The sequence below is a fragment of the Capsella rubella genome, unplaced genomic scaffold (assembly GCF_000375325.1).
Source record: "Capsella rubella cultivar Monte Gargano unplaced genomic scaffold, Caprub1_0 scaffold_1, whole genome shotgun sequence".
Taxonomy (NCBI): Eukaryota; Viridiplantae; Streptophyta; class Magnoliopsida; order Brassicales; family Brassicaceae; genus Capsella; species Capsella rubella.
This window is the reverse complement of record NW_006238923.1, coordinates 7,613,056-7,633,016: the sequence shown is the minus strand read 5'-3', so window position 1 is coordinate 7,633,016 and position 19,961 is coordinate 7,613,056. Positions and strand designations below refer to the sequence as shown.

The window sequence follows — 19,961 nt, the reverse complement described above, 5'->3', positions numbered from 1 at the left end:
GTGGCCGAGCATGCGGGTTTCCTCTTCGGCCAGCATTATGACCTTTCACAGCTTCCTCAGTAAACCGTTCAAACAACATCTTTAGGAACCTCTCTTGGGGTCTTCCTTTTATCAGCTGCTCATTTGCTTTAAGAGTCACGTAAAAAGACATGGCCTTCGACAAACATGCGCAATGGCAGGTTGCAGTTGAGAAGGGTAGTGAATCAAGTCACAATATTGTGTTTGAGTTTTGTTTAAAGCTCTCTTACTTCCTCAACAATCAGAGTAGCCTTTGTTCTCTTTTCTTTTTCTTTCAAACAGTGGAATCGGTCAAGATTGGTATTCTATTGGTATATGCGTCAGGATTAATAGATTTTTAAGTGTTAGAAACTCGATCCAAAGAAATGCCTCAAAAACTATATTAAAGGAGAACTGAGTTCAAACACAAAAAAAAAAGATAAAATCAACCAAAAAAGAAAGGAGGCAGCCGTTATTGTTCTGCAGATTGCATATAAAAACCTAATGAATAGATAAAGAGATTCTCTCTGTCTGTCTCTCTGTCTCCCTCTCTACTCAAAGCTCTGTCTTCTTCCTTTGTGTATTTTCCTCAAAACTACCAAACTAAGCTAGCAGCTAAGAGACAGAACACACTTCTCTTTTCAGAGCTCGTCCTTGACTTCCTCCTCAGTTGTCTTTTCCTCCTCCTTTGGCTCTCCAACTGTGTCCTTGTTTTTGTCGATGAAGCTTATGAAATCTTCCTTTGTCCTGTCTCCATCGTATACCACAATCTTTCCACTCGCTGATTTGAAGTAAATGGTTGGGAATCCCTTCACATCAAAGGTATCATGTGGGAAGTCGTTTGCGGTTGCATCCTGGACAAGTGAAGGAGTAAGAATCCGGTGATCAAGAATGCATACTCTCGAATGTGAAGAAAGAGAAAGGACTTACTAGCTTAGCTATGACTACACTTGGGTCGCTTTGGTACGACACAGCGACTTCGTCCAAGATTGGAGCAAGCTTTTGGCAGTGTCCACACCATGGAGCATAGAATTCAAGCAAGACTGCAACAATAAATAGGAGGAATAAAAACTGATTTATAAGATTTTTCTACCAGAAAATAAGTGTTATTTTATTTCATCATGTAATCTAACTTACCGTTCTTTCCAGAGTTGATGACAATGTCGTCAAGGCTCTCAGAAACAACAACCTTCACTGGCTCGTTGTTCTCAGTTGGGATAGGTTGAGATTTCTTGTGGGGGGAAACTTTTCCATCCTTGAAGTCCTTGACCCATGATTCAATCTGGTCAACCTCCACATTTGTTTTCAGGTATTTCTTGTCATCAGCAGTCTGGATGATGATGAGAGGAACTTGGCTCTCTTCAAGTCCAAAGTACTGTTGAAGGATTCAGATAAGAGAGGAATATGTTCAGCAATTTGTAACCGATGCTAACCTGAAGATAAAATGATTAGAGACAGATGTGGAATACTAACCTGGAATGCACCTTGGCTGCTCTCAGCATCACCTAGAAGGAAGCTAAGACCCTGTCCCTTGTTGGATGTAGCAACTTCACTGTACTTTGATTTAAGAGACTCAGCTGCTTCTCCAGTGAAGTTCATGAACAACATCGCCTGAAAATCAAAATATTATTCTCCATCAAAACCCAAAACGAAGAAAGTAATAGAGACCAAGGATTCTGGAAGCTTTTAGTCAGGATATCCAAAAAGAAAACTACAGAAACTACTGCCAGATTCAGCTAATATGGCACACACTCACAGCTCCTTCCATAGCCAAAACATAATTCAGCCAAGCTTATGAACAAATATCAACTTTTATAAATCAACTCATTTCAGAATTTCTATTAAATGAAACATACTTCGGCAGTAAAATTAAATGGCATAATATAAATCTATCTTTGCAGTATATCATGAACTGGTTACAGCGTAGTGAATTAAGATATCTGGTAACTCTGCGATAAATTACCTTGGTATTAGTGCTTTCAAAGAACTTGATAACATATGGGTGGTTGCTTGGATCTTTGTCAAAGACGGTGATAAGTGGAATGCTGGATTCTTTGACAAATTTCTCCAAAGCTTCACCATCGAATTCCTGAATGCAAAGAAGCAAATCAAACAAACATTCAACAGCAATATACAATATAACAGGACGAAGCATCCATGTAATATACAAACCTTGGAATCAACAAAAAGTTCATCGAAGGGTTTGAACAGTCTGACGACAGGTCCTGTTACAGATGAATCTCCACGGGGAAGAAGTTTGGCATCAGAGGTGTGTGCGAAATCTAATTCAGAGCGCAATTTCTCGGCAGTGGCCATGAAAGAATCAAACTCGGAGCCAGATAGCTTGGGGAAAATCCCAACCTAAAACAGCAGAAATGGACATAACTTTAACTACCATATATTATAAGAAATATTATGGAACAGAGACAAAAAGAAAAAGAATATGTTTGATACTTACCACAACAACCTTCTTGTCACCAACAACCTCAGCAGCATCATCAGCTGACTTAATTTCAGCTGAAGCAGGTCCACTTTGTTTCTTCAAGTAAGTAACAATGCCGTCAGCTTCACGAGGTCCGTTGTATTCTTGAACAGCTTTACCTCCATTTCTGAAAATCTTGATAGTTGGGAAACCCTGAACCTCATACTGGCTTGCAAATTCTCTGTTGGTTTCCTCACTTGCATCAATCTTAGCAAGCACCACCGGAGGGACGTTACTGCTCAACTCTGATGCAGCCTTCTTGTACTGTAAACAAAACATGAGTCAGGGTTAAATGAATTATACAAATAGCTAACTAAGTGATCTAAAGACGGTAAAAGAATAATCTCCACATGCAAATCCTATTTTAACTGATTGAAAAAGCCATATTACCTCAGGAGCAAGCTGCTTGCAGTGTCCACACCTGAAGACGAACAAATTACGATTTAGATCAAATACTTTCAGAAATAAAATCATAGATTATAGTGAGTACTCAAAACTCTCGCATTTCAAATCAGACAACTCAAGTTACATAGATCGGAATAGATCGAATCGTTAAAATTTAGCAACGAAATCTCTGACTAGTATAACAGATCAGCTACGCCAATTCAAATCATTCGCATGCGAATCCCAAGAAACCACAAATTGTAAATTCAGATCCAGGCGAAAACAAAAGGAGATCCACATCCACACCACATTCATGAATCACACAACACAAAACCCCATCATTTCAACATTAATCTAAGGAGTACTACTAACAGAAAGGTTAAATTATTCACACACTCTAAAGTAATTAATACCATGGGGCGTAGAACTCGACGACGATGAAATCGTGCTTGTTGATTGTATCGGTGAAGTTAGTGTGATCCAAAGTCAACACGAACTCCTTCGTCGTCTCCGTCTCTTCGCCTCTAATAGACGAAGCCAGCAGCGACAACACAAGGATCGATAACAACGCGTATCCTCTCATCGCCATTATCGCTACCTCTATCTAACAATGTTAGCTTCGAATTCTCTGTGTGAGCTCTCCGGGAAAACTCTGGGGGGAGATATTTATCACTGCAGGACACGAAAACTGAATTGCTCCTAAATGGTCACATAATCCACGTGGCAGTCTCTGATTGGAGTTTACGTCGTCATAGTTTATAGGGATTTGGCAAGAATTTAATTGTTGTTACACAGTGTCTTGGATAATATTTAACCTTGGCGGTTTTAATATGATTTTGTTATTTTACCCATTTAATAAGAATACACGAAAAGGAGATAAAATTGTCTACACCGAAGATACACTAGTCACAATGTTCCACATCAGTGTACAAGCGTCACGATAGTGACATACAACGTGGCATCTTCTCTTTCGTTGATCTTGAATCAAATGAGATCTCAGGTCCGTGACTTCGTGCAAGTATATGGTCAGGTCAAATAAACAAAACATATTTTAAATCTGACCAATTAGTTTTGGTTTCTTGTCATTATTATAGCTTTGTTTGATTATGATTATTCTCATATATCTCTTATTGATAACTTTATAATAAGGTTAGTCAGACGTTGAATTAATTTAAAGATCTGAGACCTTGAATAGAATAAAGACTAAGAATCAATGAATATATTAATGGAAAATATGTACAACAATTTTTCCTAAACCGAATCTAATTTTCATCACCAAAACTTTTTAATTGCGTCCAAAATCAATCTTCAGAGTCTTGAGGCTGTTGTTGTTGTTGAAACCTAACATCTTCATGAGCTTTCACTACTTGTGAAGTGAAATTTCCCAAGGCCTCAAAGATTGGGACTAGTCCAGCTTGTAAGCTGCTTGAAGCTGCATTGTTCACAAGTTTTATGGTTTCCTTGTGCCTTGCTCTCTCTTCTTCTAGCTTCTTCCTCATTGAATCCAAATCCACCTTCAAATCATCTAACGCCGATATGCCGCTCTCAGACAAGACTACGCTTTTCTCTGATGCACCGTCCTGAAGCTGTTCGTTTCTCATTCTTGCTCTCGCCCTCTCCATCCTTAGATCATTCAATCTTTTCTCAAAATCATGTGACACATACTCTGCTTTCACTCTCTGTCTTTGCTCCTCATCTTGTCTCTCCCATAGTTCATGTAGGCTCGAGGCAAAGCCTTGCATCGCACTTGTAACATTCTCTCCAGAGATTCTCGCCATTGCTTCTTGCCAGTCTTTGCATATGACAAAAACCTGTGGAGCTCCAACACGGCTAGGAGAGAAAGGAGCAATTCCATCCTCTGTTGATTCAGGTTCATAGTGAAGACATCTTGAGAGCCACCCATTTAGAGACTCCACATATGATTTCTGAGTGTTGACCCAATCGTTGAAGCTAATGCACCATTCTCGTAGCTCCATCTCCAGATCAAGAATAGCTTTCAGACCGGAGTCTCTTTGTAAGCCGGTGTTTGCCCTGAGTGATCGAACCTTGCTCTCCATAATTGCCTGGAACTGCTTCTGGTGGCACTTGAGCATTGATCTCCACATTCTTATCAACCTTCAGTTCCAAAGTATCGGATTACACAAACGAAAATATATAAACGTAGGAATAGTATTAGAATTGAGATTATACCCGTGAATCAATTGTGTGAGTTGCGGCTGTAATTCTTCGTCCCTCAGTTTATGTATCCTGCTGGAAATGGAATCAACAGATCTTATACAGACGTCGAGTTTGGTTAGCAGCTTTCTAATGGCTGCTCGAGTAGTATCAATCTTGCTAGATTCTGCACCAAGACTATCCAGTTTTTTCAGTGTTCGGCACTTTTCTTCATAGATAACACGAAGCTTCTCTTCATCCTGCCATCAACAACCAACTGAATCTGTCAAAAGATGCTCCGATCTAAAGAGACAATTATCCAATTTGGAATCAAGCATAGATACCTTGACTTCTTTATACAGTTTCTTTTCCCATGCATAGATTTGCTCCAAGGTTGATGAGAGATTTCCAGATAAGCCTTCTCTAACATCCTGACCATTGTATGATTTTGCAATTTTCAAGATCCTAGATGTTAACTGTATTGAAGGTTGAGGCTGAGAACGTGATGACACTGTGGATGGCGCTACCAAATACATGATCCGCGAAAAGATAACTAAAGAGGAAAAAAAGTAAATATCATTGGAAAAAGGAACAAGGTAGGACTCAAATGATGCAAATCAAATATATGGTTCATAATCTAGAAGCTCATCAGAAAAAAAAAAAGACCCTATAACAGTTCAATCAAAAGCAAGAAAAGCTCTCTCCTGCATGAAGACATCCAAAGTAGAGTGAAGAAACTACAGTCTAGTAATATTGCTATCAGAGTATACGTATGTTTCTACTGCATGAAGAGACCCAAAGTACTACTAAAAAGGCACAGTTGTAAAGCAATACCTCTAACCTAACTGCAAATCATATGCAGAAATGCATTGATCATTGCTGAATGTAACAAGACTGATCTCCCGGTTTTCAATGCATGATTTTTTCAAAACGCAGCAAAATCTCTGGAAATTCAATTTATGCAATCAATGAGCCAATCTCAGATACAAACAGAACATGTAACAACATTACCTTTAAGCCCAGAGCTTTTCTGCTGATAGGGCAACTTGCTAACTTCAAGCAACACAGCCACTTCCTTCCCATGTGAAGAAGCAACCTCAAACTCACTCTTGATCTCCTTCACAACTTCTCTGAGATCTCTAGTAGCATGAACCGACAAAGTAGACAGACTACTTATTTTGGAAGATTCAACATCAAAAGAAGTGGTAGCATTTTCCTCCAACTCAAAGCTGACTCCTTTCTTCCTCACATATTCTTCTTCTACTTCTCCAACGCTCTTGGTAGCAACAGTCTCGTGCCCGCTTAAATCATTACTACTACTCTTTCCTTCTCCGTCATTAACATGGTGAAACTCAGATTCTTCTTCACTGCTCGTAAACGAAGACACTGTCTTTGAACCAAAAGAACTCTCTGTGGCCCTTTCTACCATAGGTACTTCCCTTGATGTTCCTTCCCCTGAATCTACTCGTTTCTTGATTTTTCTCTCGTGAATCTCCTCTCGTTGTGACCAATTCCCAGGTTCCTTCCCCTGTCTCTGTTCTTTCACCTTCTCAATACCTTTTCTCTTGGTATGTTTAAATGTTTGCCCAATGATAACTTCTTGCTCTGTTTCTTCTTCCAAATCAGGAATCCCTTCCCTCTCTCTCACTTCCCTTGAATCAGGACTGCTTGAACTTGACTTAACTCCAACCATGCCCGAAGAAAACCCAGCTCCGGCACCGGAACTTTCACCAGCACCAGCTCTAATATAATCATAAGTATCAAACACATTCAAAAAATCCCAACTGGAAATCCTAGGCGGAGACGGAGGCGCTGGAGGTGGCCTTACCGGAGACGGTGGCTCTCTACGTTGCTCTGGGTAACCAAAATAACCAGTATTAGCATTTCCGGGAAAATAATTCGCGTACCCAACTCCATTCTCCGGTAACCATTGCCCATTCTCCACTCTATGGTTGTCCGGCTGAAACACTACAGGCCGAGACGGTGGCGCAGACCTCTTCATAAAATACATTCCCGGATTCGGGTTCGGGTACGGGTACTGGTGTTGATTCGGGTTCTCTCCCATATACCCCCATCCTTCAGCAGGGTACTGGTATCCCGGTGGATAACCCGGTTGATATTGATAGCCGGGTGTAAAACCAGACTGATAACCGGGTTGATAACCGGATTGGTAATTTTCCGGTAATGGTGCTTCTTTCTGCTTCACTTGAGGGCTAGTTTCAATGTGAATGTGACCTAATGAGTCGTCAGATCCAGATTCGGATCCTGAATCTAACTCGGATCCAGATGATAAATGCAAATGCTGATCTTCTACTTCGTCTTCGTCTTCAATAACCGAATGCGAAACCGAAGTAGAAGAAGACGAGATCTTATGTTTATTATGAGGCTTACCTTCGTCAGAGGGAAGCGTAAGAACAGGCGAACCAGGGGCAGAAGAAGAAGAAGTACCAACGACGACGAGCTCTTCGTCTACGAAGCGTTTAATGGAGTCACCAACGTCGCAGAGAGATTGGAAGTAAGCGAGATGAGCAGCGGCTAAAGCACAACGATGGTGAGAAGCAGCTTTGATAAGTTGTTTCCTCTCTCTACAGAGGATCACAAGTGGTTGATCATCTACTTTGGATGCTCCGCAACCCATATGTGAAAAAACCAAACTTTGTCCTCGTCAACACAACTAACTACTCCAAATGCTGTTTCAAGGCTCATGCTAAGACCATTGCTTTCCCAGAAAAGAGGAAAAGAAAAAATCGAAATCTAGGAGAAACAGAGACAAGATAAAACAGAGTGTGGGGGAAAATTTGAAAGTTTTAATTAGATGAAGTGGTGAAGGAGGAGGGAGTGGGAGGGAAAAAACGAAGGAGGAGAAGAGGAGAGAGGTCGTGCATGCGAGAGAGTGACAAAGAGAGAGGAGAGACAGAAGAATCCATGGGGTTTGCTGAAATTTTATTTCTTTAAACGTGACCGTAGCAGACAGGGATCAGAGAGGAGAGAGACAGACAGAAAGCAGCAAAATTTTTATGGGGTTTAGTTTCTTTATTTTTTACTTATATAAATTAAATTTAAAACAAACAAAATAAAAATGAAAAGGATTCGTCTTGTTGCAATTAATATCGATCTCTACGAAATTTAACGGATAGGGATGTGTGTAAGAAAGCTAGGGATTTGGGCAAAACTTAAATGCAACTTGGAAATGGGGAAGAAGATAGTGAGATAGCCGAGGATCAAATGTAAAATGAAGAAAACTAAACAAAGGCCAAATTTTGGTTTTTTTTTTTCCTTCAATTTCTGAGAAAATTGGAGTAAATATAAAATTTTCCGGGAAAGAGAGACAGAGGAGAAACGACGGAAGAGGAGATTAAGGCCGTGTCTTATTACTTTTCTCCACTTGTTTACCCTTTTGCACTGTACTTTTACTTTTATCTTTTCACTCTTTAACGAGTTTCGATAAAAAAAAAAAAAAAAAAGAGAAGAAAGAAAAATAAAGGTTGAAGCCCCTATGTATATGGTACCTTTAAAATAATAACTACTACTCAGTAAACAGTAAAAAGTGTCACCAGTTTGGTTGGTAGAAATGTTATGAATTGACAGGTTTTTTTATTTTTTTGAATCTTTTTTAGTATTATTAAGCGAAACACAAATTGTAATTAAAATACAATAAGTAGACAGCTTAAAAAAAGTAACATTATAGTATGTGATATACACTTTTTGTTAATTGTTACTGCAAAAGAGACTAGTACACTTTTGTAGTAGATTACACTACTTTACACATAATACATTATGGACACTGAGAAATAATAATTATAAAGTTTTTCAGTCCAAATCTGGGAGGAGCTCAATTTTTTACTATTTTGTTAAGTGGATGAAAATGGGGAGAGCTTCGATGCTGTTATGAAAAAAACAACTAATAAAAGAATATAGCAATGCAGGAAACATGAACATGTTACTACGAAGTAGAGAAGAAGAGACTAGACTTTTAGAGTGAGAGAGGCCTTTAAAAGAGTTACGAGTAAAAAAAAAATTAAAAAGAAAAGCAGAGACATGCCACTAGGAAAGTGTGCCAGTCACGTGCTGCCAAATCCGGGGGTCTCACGTGCTGCTCATAACATATCCGGTTCGCATGGGGCTGATGGCTCCTTCTCGTCCCAAATCACAAGATTTTATTGTTAGTGTAGTGTTTTGTTTACTGATGCTTTCATGCACCTATTCCTTTTTTTAACTGTCTATTCTATTATTTCCTGCCATCATAAAATGGATCTTCCACATTTGTAATTATGTATTGCCAAATCCTCTAACTTTTTTTTATTTTTTTTTTGTTAAATTTCTTCTTCCCCAGTGTTTGAAACAAAATAAAAAATTGTATGGTCCATATGACATAATTCTCTTCCTCTTTTTTTTTGGGTCTATTTTGGACCTATATATGTTCTCTTCTCTGTTCTCTCAAATATTATTAATTTTCAAATTTTGAATTTTTGTACTTTTCCCATATATAAAACTCTCAAAACTCATATATATTTATATATATATATATATATATATATAAAGTTCATTTTCCATAGATTATCTTCTTGTGTATCTTTCAATTTTTAAAGAATTGTTGTAAGAGAAGTTGTCATGGAGTTGGTTCAACCCTTTGTTCACCCATATAAGTTGGACCAGATTTTTTTTTCTTTTGGTAAAGTATCAACCGTTTACAAACCTACAAGATTATTTGATTAACTATAAAATCTTTTATTGTACGTTTCTCTACTAGTTCAATGCACACTAACTATATGTTAAAATTAACTCTGTAGAATTAGTGTAATCTTGTTGAGTTGGATATTTTCCCCGTTGAATTTAATGTTATTTTGATTTTAATTTACCTTAATGAAACACTATTGTCTCTAATTGCATTTCCTCTCAAACACGAGTAGTCACGCCACGTTACTGTAACTTAATATATTGACTCTTACAAACCGTACGGAACCTAGCTAGCTAGCAAGAGAGAATTGGCCACCGATAATATTTGGCATGCAAAGATGGACATCATAATCAAACGCGCATCTTAAAAGCACATATTAGAGAGAGGCGAAGAAAGAAAAAGCAACACCAGGTATGGTTATCAAGAAAAAGGCAAAACAAAAACCAAAAAAGGCAAAACTATAGAGTTAGGTTTTAATAATTAGGGATCTATTTAATTACCTTATCTTTACTAATTTATGCATGTAACCCCTACTCCTCTCATCATTATCAATGTTTACAACTTGTTATTATATAGTTTTCAACGTAAATATATACATGTTAGAGGATTCCCTAATGATCTTTGTTTGTTTTTTAAATGTTAACATGAATGTTTGCCGAGTCAAAATTGGTAATATTCTTACGGTGATTAAAATATTGCTATAGCATCTCCCAAGAGTTGTATTAATAAAAAGGGTAAAAAATACGGTGTGATAATTAACGAATGATAACGTACATCTAGTAGAAATAATTATGTAACACATTCTTTTAAATGGTTGCAATCTATATAATTTTTGTATCTTTTTGTGTGTTATGTTTAGTCATATGCATGTGTACTTAAATTTATTAATACATATGTGTCCAAAAGACAAAACTCTTACAAGTACACTGGTGGAGATGGAGAATCATACGTCATGTGCAATAAAGTCAGATTAGGTAACTAATGAAGTAATGATATTAATTACTTGTGAAAATCTTAAAATTCTTAATGGGTTGTTGACTTGTTGTTACATAATACTTGTCCAAAGATATGGTGAGCTGCTCGGAGATAAGACGTAGACAAGATAGAAATAGAATAGAAAAGGTAACTCCACATTCTTTTTTTCTTGTTTACGTTAACTAGTAGTCCCCTAATAGAATACTAATTATAATTCCTCGCGGTATATATTTGACCTATATATATATATATATATATTTGCTGACATAATCCTTCTACATAATAAAAGGAACTTCATAAATCAATCGAGAACGTACGAGAGAGTATATGATCATGATCACATATTGAGACCCTAAAATGGAAGAATGAGTTTGTAAATCAATGGTTTGGGCTCACCATAGGTTTTTCCAACTTGATGCGTCATCATTTGTCCTAACTTAGCCCCCACCCTCTTTGACTTTTTTGGGATATTTCGTAACCAAAAGTATACACTCTCCATTACAATTTTTATATATCACTATAAACCAAAAAAAAATGAGAATAATAAGACCAAGGGCATTAGCGTATCCCCCTTCGTCCTTCTGTTTTTTCTAAAAAAATTAAATCAAAAAGAAAAAAAAAAAGGTGGGTCGACAACAAAAACAAAAACGGGACGGTTCCGTTTTCTTTTTTTTCAGAAATCGCGGGCCCCACTAAAACGTGGCGGCCCGCGATTGGTTACATTCTTTTTTTTTTTTTAATTCAAAAAATTTGGAAAAGAAAAAAAAAAAAAAAAAAAGAGAAAAAACACTGAAAACGACTATTCCATCTTCATGGCAAAACTAAGCTCCATTGGTGTGGGAACACAATGAATTAGTTTACTAGATTTCTTAATTAGATAGTAACCCGATCGACCTAATTCAAAGGTTGACGTCGTCTTTATATATATATGGGATTTCAGCTTGTATCTATGCATAACAATTTTTATAATTATTATGTCAAACCAATGATCGATTCTCTCACTCATTACCAATATCCGATTTAAGTATATAAAGTATTATATATATATATATAGTACGTTTTGTGGTTAGTACGAGTTGGATAACCAATAATTTTCTATACAGAAAACTGATCGATTGTTTCACTAATTTTGAGTTCATCGATTGTTTACATAAAAAGAAATTATAATAGTTATAAGGCCATCTCCACTGGCAATCTTTATACAGGTACTAATTGATTTTGTAAAGCAAAAATAAAATAAAAAACTAAAAAAGGGCCCACAATTAAAAGAATCGATACTTCTATAGGCAATTGAAGAATCGATCCTCTTTTCTCTATTTGTAACATAAGTACCCTATACAGCTATTCTATTATTTTCATTTAATTTTATAATTAATTTAATCATAAACATTTTTTTTGTAGGTTACTCGAGTGGTGATGCTCTAAGTGACTTAGTTAGTGCCGTAGTGTTGCATTTTCTTTTGCTTGTTTGCTCTTGACCGTCACTAGATACCTATAGAAAAGAAAAATCCACCTAATGAAGATTCCAATAAGAGCACGAATTACTTAATAATGAAGATATATTATTGTCAACAATTTAGTTAATCTCGTAGAAAAATATACAGGCAAGACAAGATAATAAACACACAAAGCACGTCCACATCGCACGTGGCATTGAAAGCTTCCTTAAAATGACCTAACATAACAACGTCGATATGTTATCAAGTACAACAGCGGTTAACCTAATCAATCAATCGGGACAAATTAATTTTCAAGCACTTTCTCATCATCCATAAGATGGGAATCTTGAATCTTTGTAATGCAAAGCTCAACAACTATTTTACACAATTCATTTTTGTTTTTAAAAGGAAAAGTATAATATATAGACGTCTTGGTGATGTAAAAAACACCTACGAGGCCATGAAGACAGCCGCGTTTCATGATAATGTGACTTCGAGAATTATAAAATTCTCTGGACTAATTAATACTGTCTTTGACGTTATTGAATTTCTTATTTTTAAATGCGTACGCAGATCTAGCCTACTACGATTTCTAGCCAAATGTCGTTTTAGCATTAACCTAAACAAAAAAGACACAATTTATGTGACTGTTTAATTAGGTGAATACGAGTAACGACCGTTTTCAAGTTGCAGGAATAACATTATAGAAAAGAAAATTACTTTGTTATAAAGAACAACAAATATGTGAAAAATAGATTTTATAAATTCTTTGTAGTGGTTGTGTGGAATAAAAAGAAAAAGCCTGAAGAGGTGTTGTAACTTGTAAGTGTACTTTAGGATTTTTGGATTATGGAATTTAAAGATCTATTTCTAGTACCTCTCTCTCTCTCTTTTCACGAACAACATCATCATGCTTTACATCTCCATTACCATCATTCCTATATATGCTTCTTTCCCTTTCTTATAAACCTTTATCGTCCTTGCAAACTTTAATGAGACATTGACCAAAAACACTTCAAACTACATTGCAGACTACTGTGTATAGGATTTGAGATCTTCTTCTTAATTTGTTTATGCCAATTTCAAATATCAAATTATATTTACATATAACCAAGTAAAGTTAAGCTGAAAATTTTAACTATGAAACTTGTTGCAACATCGTCGTTTCAACCTAAGAACATACAAAAATAGTGGTCACTAAGAACAAAAAATTAAAATAAAAAAGAACAAAATTGTGAGGATATTTACATCATGTGTTTGTCATCAGAAAGTTAGAATCAAAATACTATCGAAGCAACACAAACCTATGTTTCTAGATTGTATCCCTTTGCCTTTGGAAGCATCATGATCTCCAAGAACTTTGTTGTTCCCTTTGATGCATCATCATCATCATCACCTTTCAAGTAGTCTGAGATTTGCGTGATAGGCTAATGATGATTCACTATGCAGTATTATCATGAAGCTGGTGCCTCCGCACAACTTCAGAGAGACCTGTTATTTTTCTCACCTGGTGAGCTTCGCGTTTTCATTGCAGAGTCTAGTAACTTCTTCAGCTAAATTTTGGAGTTCTACTGCTGCGGCAGATGCTAATTCTTTAGCATAAGAAGCTTCTTCAGTGAGTTTCTTATTAAGTTTACCAAGCTCATCTTTTTCCTCTATCAATCGCATCTTCTCTTTCTTCAGATTCTCTATTTCCAATTCCTAGTGATGTAAAAAAATACCCCCAAAAATGTTTTATCACTATGACTCAGTATGTTGAGGAAGGAGCAAATTTTGTATGGGAAAGTTACCTGAGTGTTGAGAGTTGTTTCGTTGTTGATCTCTCTAGTCTCTTCCTGAGCAAATACTCTGTTTAAGCTCATCACGCTGGTCGGTGTTCCTGCTCCAGAGTAGACTTCTGACTCCTCACCGTTTCTGTTTTGAGTATTCTTTCCTGATGATTCGTCTCCTATGTTTTGCTGTGTATAAGTTGATTGTCTCTCGGCTAACGAATCTAGTTGTTGTCTAAGTAGGATGATTGTCTCTTGCATCTCAGCGTTCTCTGATTTCTGTGCATATTAGGGTAATAATGAACTTCAAACTGGTGATATCTCAAAGTGTTCGAACTTTGAAAAAATAGAACCATTATGGAGTTTTAACTTACAGTCATCTGCAACTGCTCCTGCAGAATCCTATTGTCTGCAGACTTTATCTAGAAAGAGCCAATTCATAACGACAACATAATCACTGAGTCAGTCATTAAACAAAACTAAGAATGAGAAGTACTGAGAGCAGAGAAAAAAGGATGAGTACCTCATGTTCAAAGATTTTCTCATTTAGTTGCATTGTGAGCTTCGATAGAACCTATATCAAGCAAACACAAGAATATTATCCAAGAAGTGTATAAAAATGACTTCATACAAGAAGATAATCCTGAATGAAACTATTCATACATCTACACTCTTGTTTTGTTCTTCATCTGTTATTTTACCTGGGACATTCCGAGAGAATCTGCCGCATAGGGAGTCCTTCCGAAAATCTCAATAATTCGTTGCTCGAGAACACGTATTTGATCCTTCTTGTCGATGATTTCATCTTCTAATTTCTGTATTTGATCCTGCAGTCAACAATGCAAACATGAAAGAAGCACTAGAGTTATTTGCTATAATTATTTTGGCATTGTTAAGCAAGATCACACAAAAAGCTCACTCTGATATGCAAATCCTCAGGGTTGCGAACAGATTGTTCGTAAAGCCGATTTACTGAACTGGTACGCAATGCTACTTCTCCAACAAGTATTTTTGTCTGCTCGTGAAGAAGATCCATTTGATCCGCAATAGTAGTTCCAGTCTGTCGTATGTCATTTTTCTGGTTACATGTCAGTACAAGGTACACAAATGACCACTTAAAAAACTAGGAACAGTGGTGCACAAGATACGGTGTTCAACGAATAACGATCAAGACATCACTACTCTCTCAAGTGTAATCACGGAAGCAACAAGAAAACTGTGGAAAAATATTTCTCTTACCAGAGAAGGGTCTCCTGGTTCAACACTAGCACTGAATAAGTCTCCCGCAACAGGAAAAGACTTGATAGCTGCTGCATTTTCTCTTCTTGTTGCTTTTGTTTGTGCACACTTAGAGGACGATGAAGGAGATCCATTTGCTTGGCTCTGGTTACCATCAGTCAGCGATGTCCCGGCTACACCATCAGATTTCTGCAGCATGTACATTATGGGTCATGTATATGCTGAAACATTCTGATGAATAAAATTTTATGCGTTTGGATTCTTTCCTTCTTAACATCAGTCCACAAAGACCAACTCCACCTATAAATTTTGATACAACAGAGGGAGGAAGATTATAGCCTACTTTCAGTTTTAGCCAGCCAAGCATTCCACGACCCTTGTTCCTTTTCTTGTCCTTTGTCATCTCGTCCAGACTACTACTTCCATCTCCCGGCTCCTTTAAATGTTCAGAAACTGTGCTTGCAGCACCATCATCAGCCATGTTTTCTCGTCTTCGATCCGGCAAGTATGCTAGCTGTAAGAACCATGGTGTAAAGTTAATAAACATCAATGTCACATGGTGTAATGGCTAAAAACAGAAATAGTAGTGTTCCGCCTAAATGGAATGGAATCTTCAAACAACGTTGATTTAACATACCTCATCCTCTCCAAAAGCATGCCTCCATATATGGTCAGGTTTTACAGAAGCAGCTTGGAATGAACTTTTGGTTGAAACCAAGATTAATTTTGTCAATCGCTGGATCCTTCCCATCAGAGCTGCTTTGGCTTCTTCATCCTCCTCCAACCTTGACTGAAGTTTAACCTGACATGATTTCAGCTTCTACAATGAGAGAGGGCACAATGAAAGCAAGACATACTATTTAAGGCGAATGCATTTTCAAGTTCACAGATAACCAACAGATTCTAAAAGGCAAAATTTAATTTAAGATTAATCACTTCAAATGTTTACATTAGCTATAATAGGCATGGCTGAAGACATTTTCATTCAGAGTTTTATAAAATCTGGGCCGCAACGACAAGAAAAGCCATAATATCATTCACATCTGCATACACCAACCTGAAGTTTTCGATCAGCCAAATCTTCTTGCTTAGACGTGGACATAGAAACCCCGCGCCTCAGTTGTGTAAGTTCCTCTTGTAAACACGATATTTCTTTCTGATACTTTTTTATGAGGGACTTTTCATCCATTATCTATATTAATAAAAAATAGAAACATCAAGAAGACAGCTCTATTGAATTTAAGGAACTTCAGAGACATATATAACATAAACGCACCTTATTTCGTGAAGCTTTGATTTCAACATGCTTGCACCTCTGAGCAAATTTTAGTGTGTTGTGCGTCTCTTCACTTGTGCTGGATGCAGGCGTGATGGTGCAAATAAGCTGTAAGAAAAATTAGAGGGATTAGAAAGCCAATATTGAGACACAGCAGTCCCTTACTTACAAGTAGAGCTAAGTCATCAAATGAAAATTCATTAACCAAAAACCACACCTGGCCTTAAGAAACTTCAAAAAGAAATCATTATTGACAGGCCCTTGAAAGATTGGTTTAATTAGGGAAATGCTTGGCGAACTTACTGATACTCGTCCATGACCACTAAGTGTTGACTGCAAGAGGCGCGTAAGTTTAGAATCCCTGTAGGGGATATGGACTGCCTTGGAGTCTGTCAATTTAGATATAACCTAAAGATGGAGATTATAGGTTTAGACACGCTTAAATAGAGAAGAGTATTTATCCTGAAAAGGAACTTCCTTACAGTGCCAAGGGTGAGTAAGCTTTTATTGATGGAAGAGCCCTCTTTCCTTCGCTGTCCAGTTATTTCAGTTTTAGAACTTTCAGATCCAGCAAGATCAATAAGGTGCTGCATCGAACCAAGAATCAGAGTGTTAGATACAGATGGGCACCTGAGTACTTTTCTCAGCGACGAGTGTGACATGGCTTCATATACAATAGCACAATCAGTACGAACTGTCAAATAATTACCAGTTGAGAGAGAGTAACATCTTCGCCGTCATCTCCCTTTCCATGTGGACTGCTTTCTATAGTCTGAAACACACTATAAAGTCTAAGGGAAGAGCTTAAAAGCACCCATTTGTACAGGAACATCACTAAGGGTCAAAGGCATATGTGTATGAGATGGAGGAGACAAGAAACATACACTTTTAAGCAATAGTACTTACCAAAGTGAACATTGTGTGGCTCCGACTGCTAAAAAGATTGACATTATTCGAACCAACATGTCTGTGTTCTGCAATAATCCAACAAAGAGAAAGTGAAATCACAGACCAAACAAAACAGAAATAAGACAGGAACGGCCTTATAAAGAGAAGGAAAAGATACGACCAATTGATAGCATATGATAGTACTATACAGTCAACAAAAGCACTTGCTAGAAGAGTACCTTAAAACACATGATATGTATATACTGTTAATGAAGAAATGTATTTGGGGAATAATAATGAAAACTATGTTAAGCGAAAGATGAGCTGATGCTGAAGGTGAACAAGTATTTTAATTCAGGATATTATACCTTCTCCAGATGCTATTAGGGATAGAGCATGAGCAGGGGATAAGACAACCTCATCTTTTATACCTTCAACATATGTGCCCTATCAACATAAACATAAACTAATAATACTGCAATTTGTGATGCAAGTGAAGCTTGGATAAATGAAATGCACAAGCCCCACATAAGGATGTGATCAGGTTTCTCCTACATAATCCACCAGTTACCTGAGAATCCTCTCGTATTCTTAGATTCTGCCCAGTTGGATCTAGTAAGTCATTGATGACCTGTAAGAATAATTCAAAAGACCCTCAAATCATGCACCAGGTAATTGTTCTAGAAATCAATGGGACAATGAATATCTAGTTCTGCGCCAGAACAAACAGCCAACTGTCTCTTTGAAGTTCATGAGATTACAATCACATATTCTTGAAGTTCATGAAATGGAATTTTCTTTCTATAAAATATTCTTGAGCATAATCACTGTCGTAGGTTGAATACAGAAACAGATTTGAAGACTAAAACCTATAGCATTCTTCTAAGCTTCTAGGAAATGACATATCAATATTGCCAACAGAAACCATGTACACTGAAATTTAAGCTACAAGCAGATCATGTAGATAAACACTGAGTTAGAACCTACCTCATTGTATATCTCTAGATACGAAACACGAAGAAGAAATTCTCGTTCTGGTGTCTGGATAGCTGAAACATAATTAGCTAAAGAATAGAGTGAAAGATCTTTTTTTAGGAAAAAGAACTATAAAGTAACCTATCACCTCCTGAATAATGCTAAATACATCCTTCACTGCCAACGGAATGATTCCAGGTGACCTTTGCTCCCCCTAAATGCAAAATATATCATTAGGCAAGGTGCATGCCGCAGAAGTGGATGTGCATAAGAGAAACAGCTTCTTGGATATCTTTTGAACTCGTAATATACCTAAATAAGAACTTACTTGAAGACCTAGTAAGAACAACGGGAAAGGACATCCTATATCTCAATGTCTAAAGATGATAAGTATAACATGTCAGTCTATATACATAATGTAAATAACTAGTCCAGTTAATCATGTTCAACTTGTAGCATTAATAGCAGATTTCCGAAAAAGACATAAAGACATAGTTCAACCTCTAGATAGTAACTTACATGCATTGTATGAGTTTTGCCGCTGCTAGTAACTCCATAAGCAAACACCGTACCTGCACATGGGAAAGGATGCATATTTTAAAGCTAAAGAATTTAAAAGCACCAAACTTTAAGCCGTCCCAACATCAAACTAGTCAAACGCATAAGAAACAGTAGTGTTTAAAACAGATTAGAAAAAAAAACAACTAAGATAAGATGGAAACATACCATTAATCCCAGACATTGCCCCACTAACAACTTGTTGAGCTGCAATATCATAAACACGCCGAGTAGTTGTTGGTGGACCAAATACCCTATCTACAAAATAACACTCAATCAATTCGAAAACAAAGTCCAAACAATTACTCTAAACAGTCCAACAATCTTATGAATAAGAAGTGTAAAAACATTGTCACTAACCAAAGCCATAACAAAGAGCTGGATTGTACTCATTCCGAATAGTGTAGTCTCCATCTGCATACCAAGCAATCTCATCTCCATTATTGACCTCTCGTGGACTAATTTTCAAAAAAAACAAAAAAAACAAAAAATGTCAATAGCCAAACCAAAACACATCACTACAACAACTGAAGTAGTAAAAAGACAAAAATCGGATCCCGCATTTAACCTAACCTGAGAGGACGAAACCGAATCGTGACCGTAATATTCTCCTTCAGTTTCGAGGAAGCAACAGCCGTTCCAGAGGCGGCGGCGGAGGAAGTAGACGGACTAGGACTAGAACGTAACAATGGACTCGAAGAAGCAGCCGGGGAAGCAGAAAAGTGAGAGGAAGAAGGAGTTTCCGGCCGTCTGGTCGGAATAGTTGCCGGCGATCTACGAGTACGAGCCGGCGAGATCGTGGATGATCTCTGTGACCTAGCAGCAGACATTTTTTGGAAATAACAGTAAGAGGAATGGTTCCAAGAGACAGTTACTGTGAGAGAGAGAGAGTTGAAAGAGAGAGAGAGAGGAGAGAGAGGGAAGAAGCTCGTTCGCCGAAATCAATGGAGGTCACGTCATGTATCGATTTTTTATTTTATTCCCAACTCCCTCCAAAAAAAAAACCATAATTAATATGACGAAAATAACCTCAGATATTAAAAGTACTGTTCTGCTCCTACCTAATTGGTTACAATACAAATTCATATAAATGTTTTTTATTTTTATTTTTACTCTGCGAATACATATTATTATCACATGGACAAAT

General features: G+C 37.1%; 4 protein-coding genes across 5 annotated transcripts; 1 reads left to right on the top strand and 3 right to left on the bottom strand.

Annotated features, from left to right (window-relative positions):
- Positions 1 to 370: 370 nt before the first annotated feature.
- Positions 371 to 3,527, bottom strand: LOC17899388 (protein disulfide isomerase-like 1-1). The gene is made up of 9 exons (XM_006307240.2): positions 3,277 to 3,527; positions 2,870 to 2,900; positions 2,456 to 2,743; positions 2,170 to 2,358; positions 1,961 to 2,086; positions 1,471 to 1,608; positions 1,135 to 1,372; positions 928 to 1,040; positions 371 to 851 (listed from the first exon to the last, which is right to left on the bottom strand). Exons 1-9 carry the CDS (start codon positions 3,450 to 3,452, stop codon positions 639 to 641), a joined length of 1,512 nt encoding a protein of 503 aa, XP_006307302.1. The 5' UTR covers positions 3,453 to 3,527; the 3' UTR covers positions 371 to 638.
- A 523-nt stretch (positions 3,528 to 4,050) lies between these two features.
- On the bottom strand, positions 4,051 to 7,877 carry LOC17897091 (nitrate regulatory gene2 protein). Its single transcript, XM_006306634.2, has 4 exons — positions 6,029 to 7,877; positions 5,362 to 5,570; positions 5,054 to 5,277; positions 4,051 to 4,978 (listed from the first exon to the last, which is right to left on the bottom strand). Exons 1-4 carry the CDS (start codon positions 7,653 to 7,655, stop codon positions 4,165 to 4,167), a joined length of 2,874 nt encoding a protein of 957 aa, XP_006306696.1. The 5' UTR covers positions 7,656 to 7,877; the 3' UTR covers positions 4,051 to 4,164.
- Positions 7,878 to 8,140: 263 nt separating this feature from the next.
- On the top strand, positions 8,141 to 8,665 carry LOC111828585. The gene is made up of 2 exons (XM_023776880.1): positions 8,141 to 8,230; positions 8,635 to 8,665. The coding sequence occupies exons 1-2, from the start codon at positions 8,157 to 8,159 to the stop codon at positions 8,663 to 8,665; spliced, it is 105 nt and encodes a 34-aa protein (XP_023632648.1). The 5' UTR covers positions 8,141 to 8,156.
- A 4,564-nt stretch (positions 8,666 to 13,229) lies between these two features.
- On the bottom strand, positions 13,230 to 19,746 carry LOC17897540 (kinesin-like protein KIN-7C, mitochondrial). 2 transcript variants are annotated; one of them, XM_023789081.1, is made up of 23 exons: positions 19,388 to 19,746; positions 19,175 to 19,272; positions 18,983 to 19,072; positions 18,776 to 18,828; positions 18,405 to 18,470; positions 18,269 to 18,322; positions 17,853 to 17,912; positions 17,650 to 17,728; positions 17,300 to 17,367; positions 17,103 to 17,165; positions 16,876 to 16,980; positions 16,697 to 16,801; positions 16,394 to 16,501; positions 16,175 to 16,309; positions 15,755 to 15,919; positions 15,461 to 15,631; positions 15,118 to 15,306; positions 14,798 to 14,956; positions 14,580 to 14,705; positions 14,402 to 14,452; positions 14,253 to 14,300; positions 13,900 to 14,157; positions 13,230 to 13,810 (listed from the first exon to the last, which is right to left on the bottom strand). In XM_023789081.1, exons 1-23 carry the CDS (start codon positions 19,642 to 19,644, stop codon positions 13,613 to 13,615), a joined length of 2,706 nt encoding a protein of 901 aa, XP_023644849.1. In that variant the 5' UTR covers positions 19,645 to 19,746; the 3' UTR covers positions 13,230 to 13,612. The 2 variants fall into 2 exon arrangements, with proteins under 2 accessions (XP_023644849.1, XP_006306708.2); XM_006306646.2 differs by having other exon boundaries at positions 14,798 to 14,938.
- Positions 19,747 to 19,961: the final 215 nt, after the last annotated feature.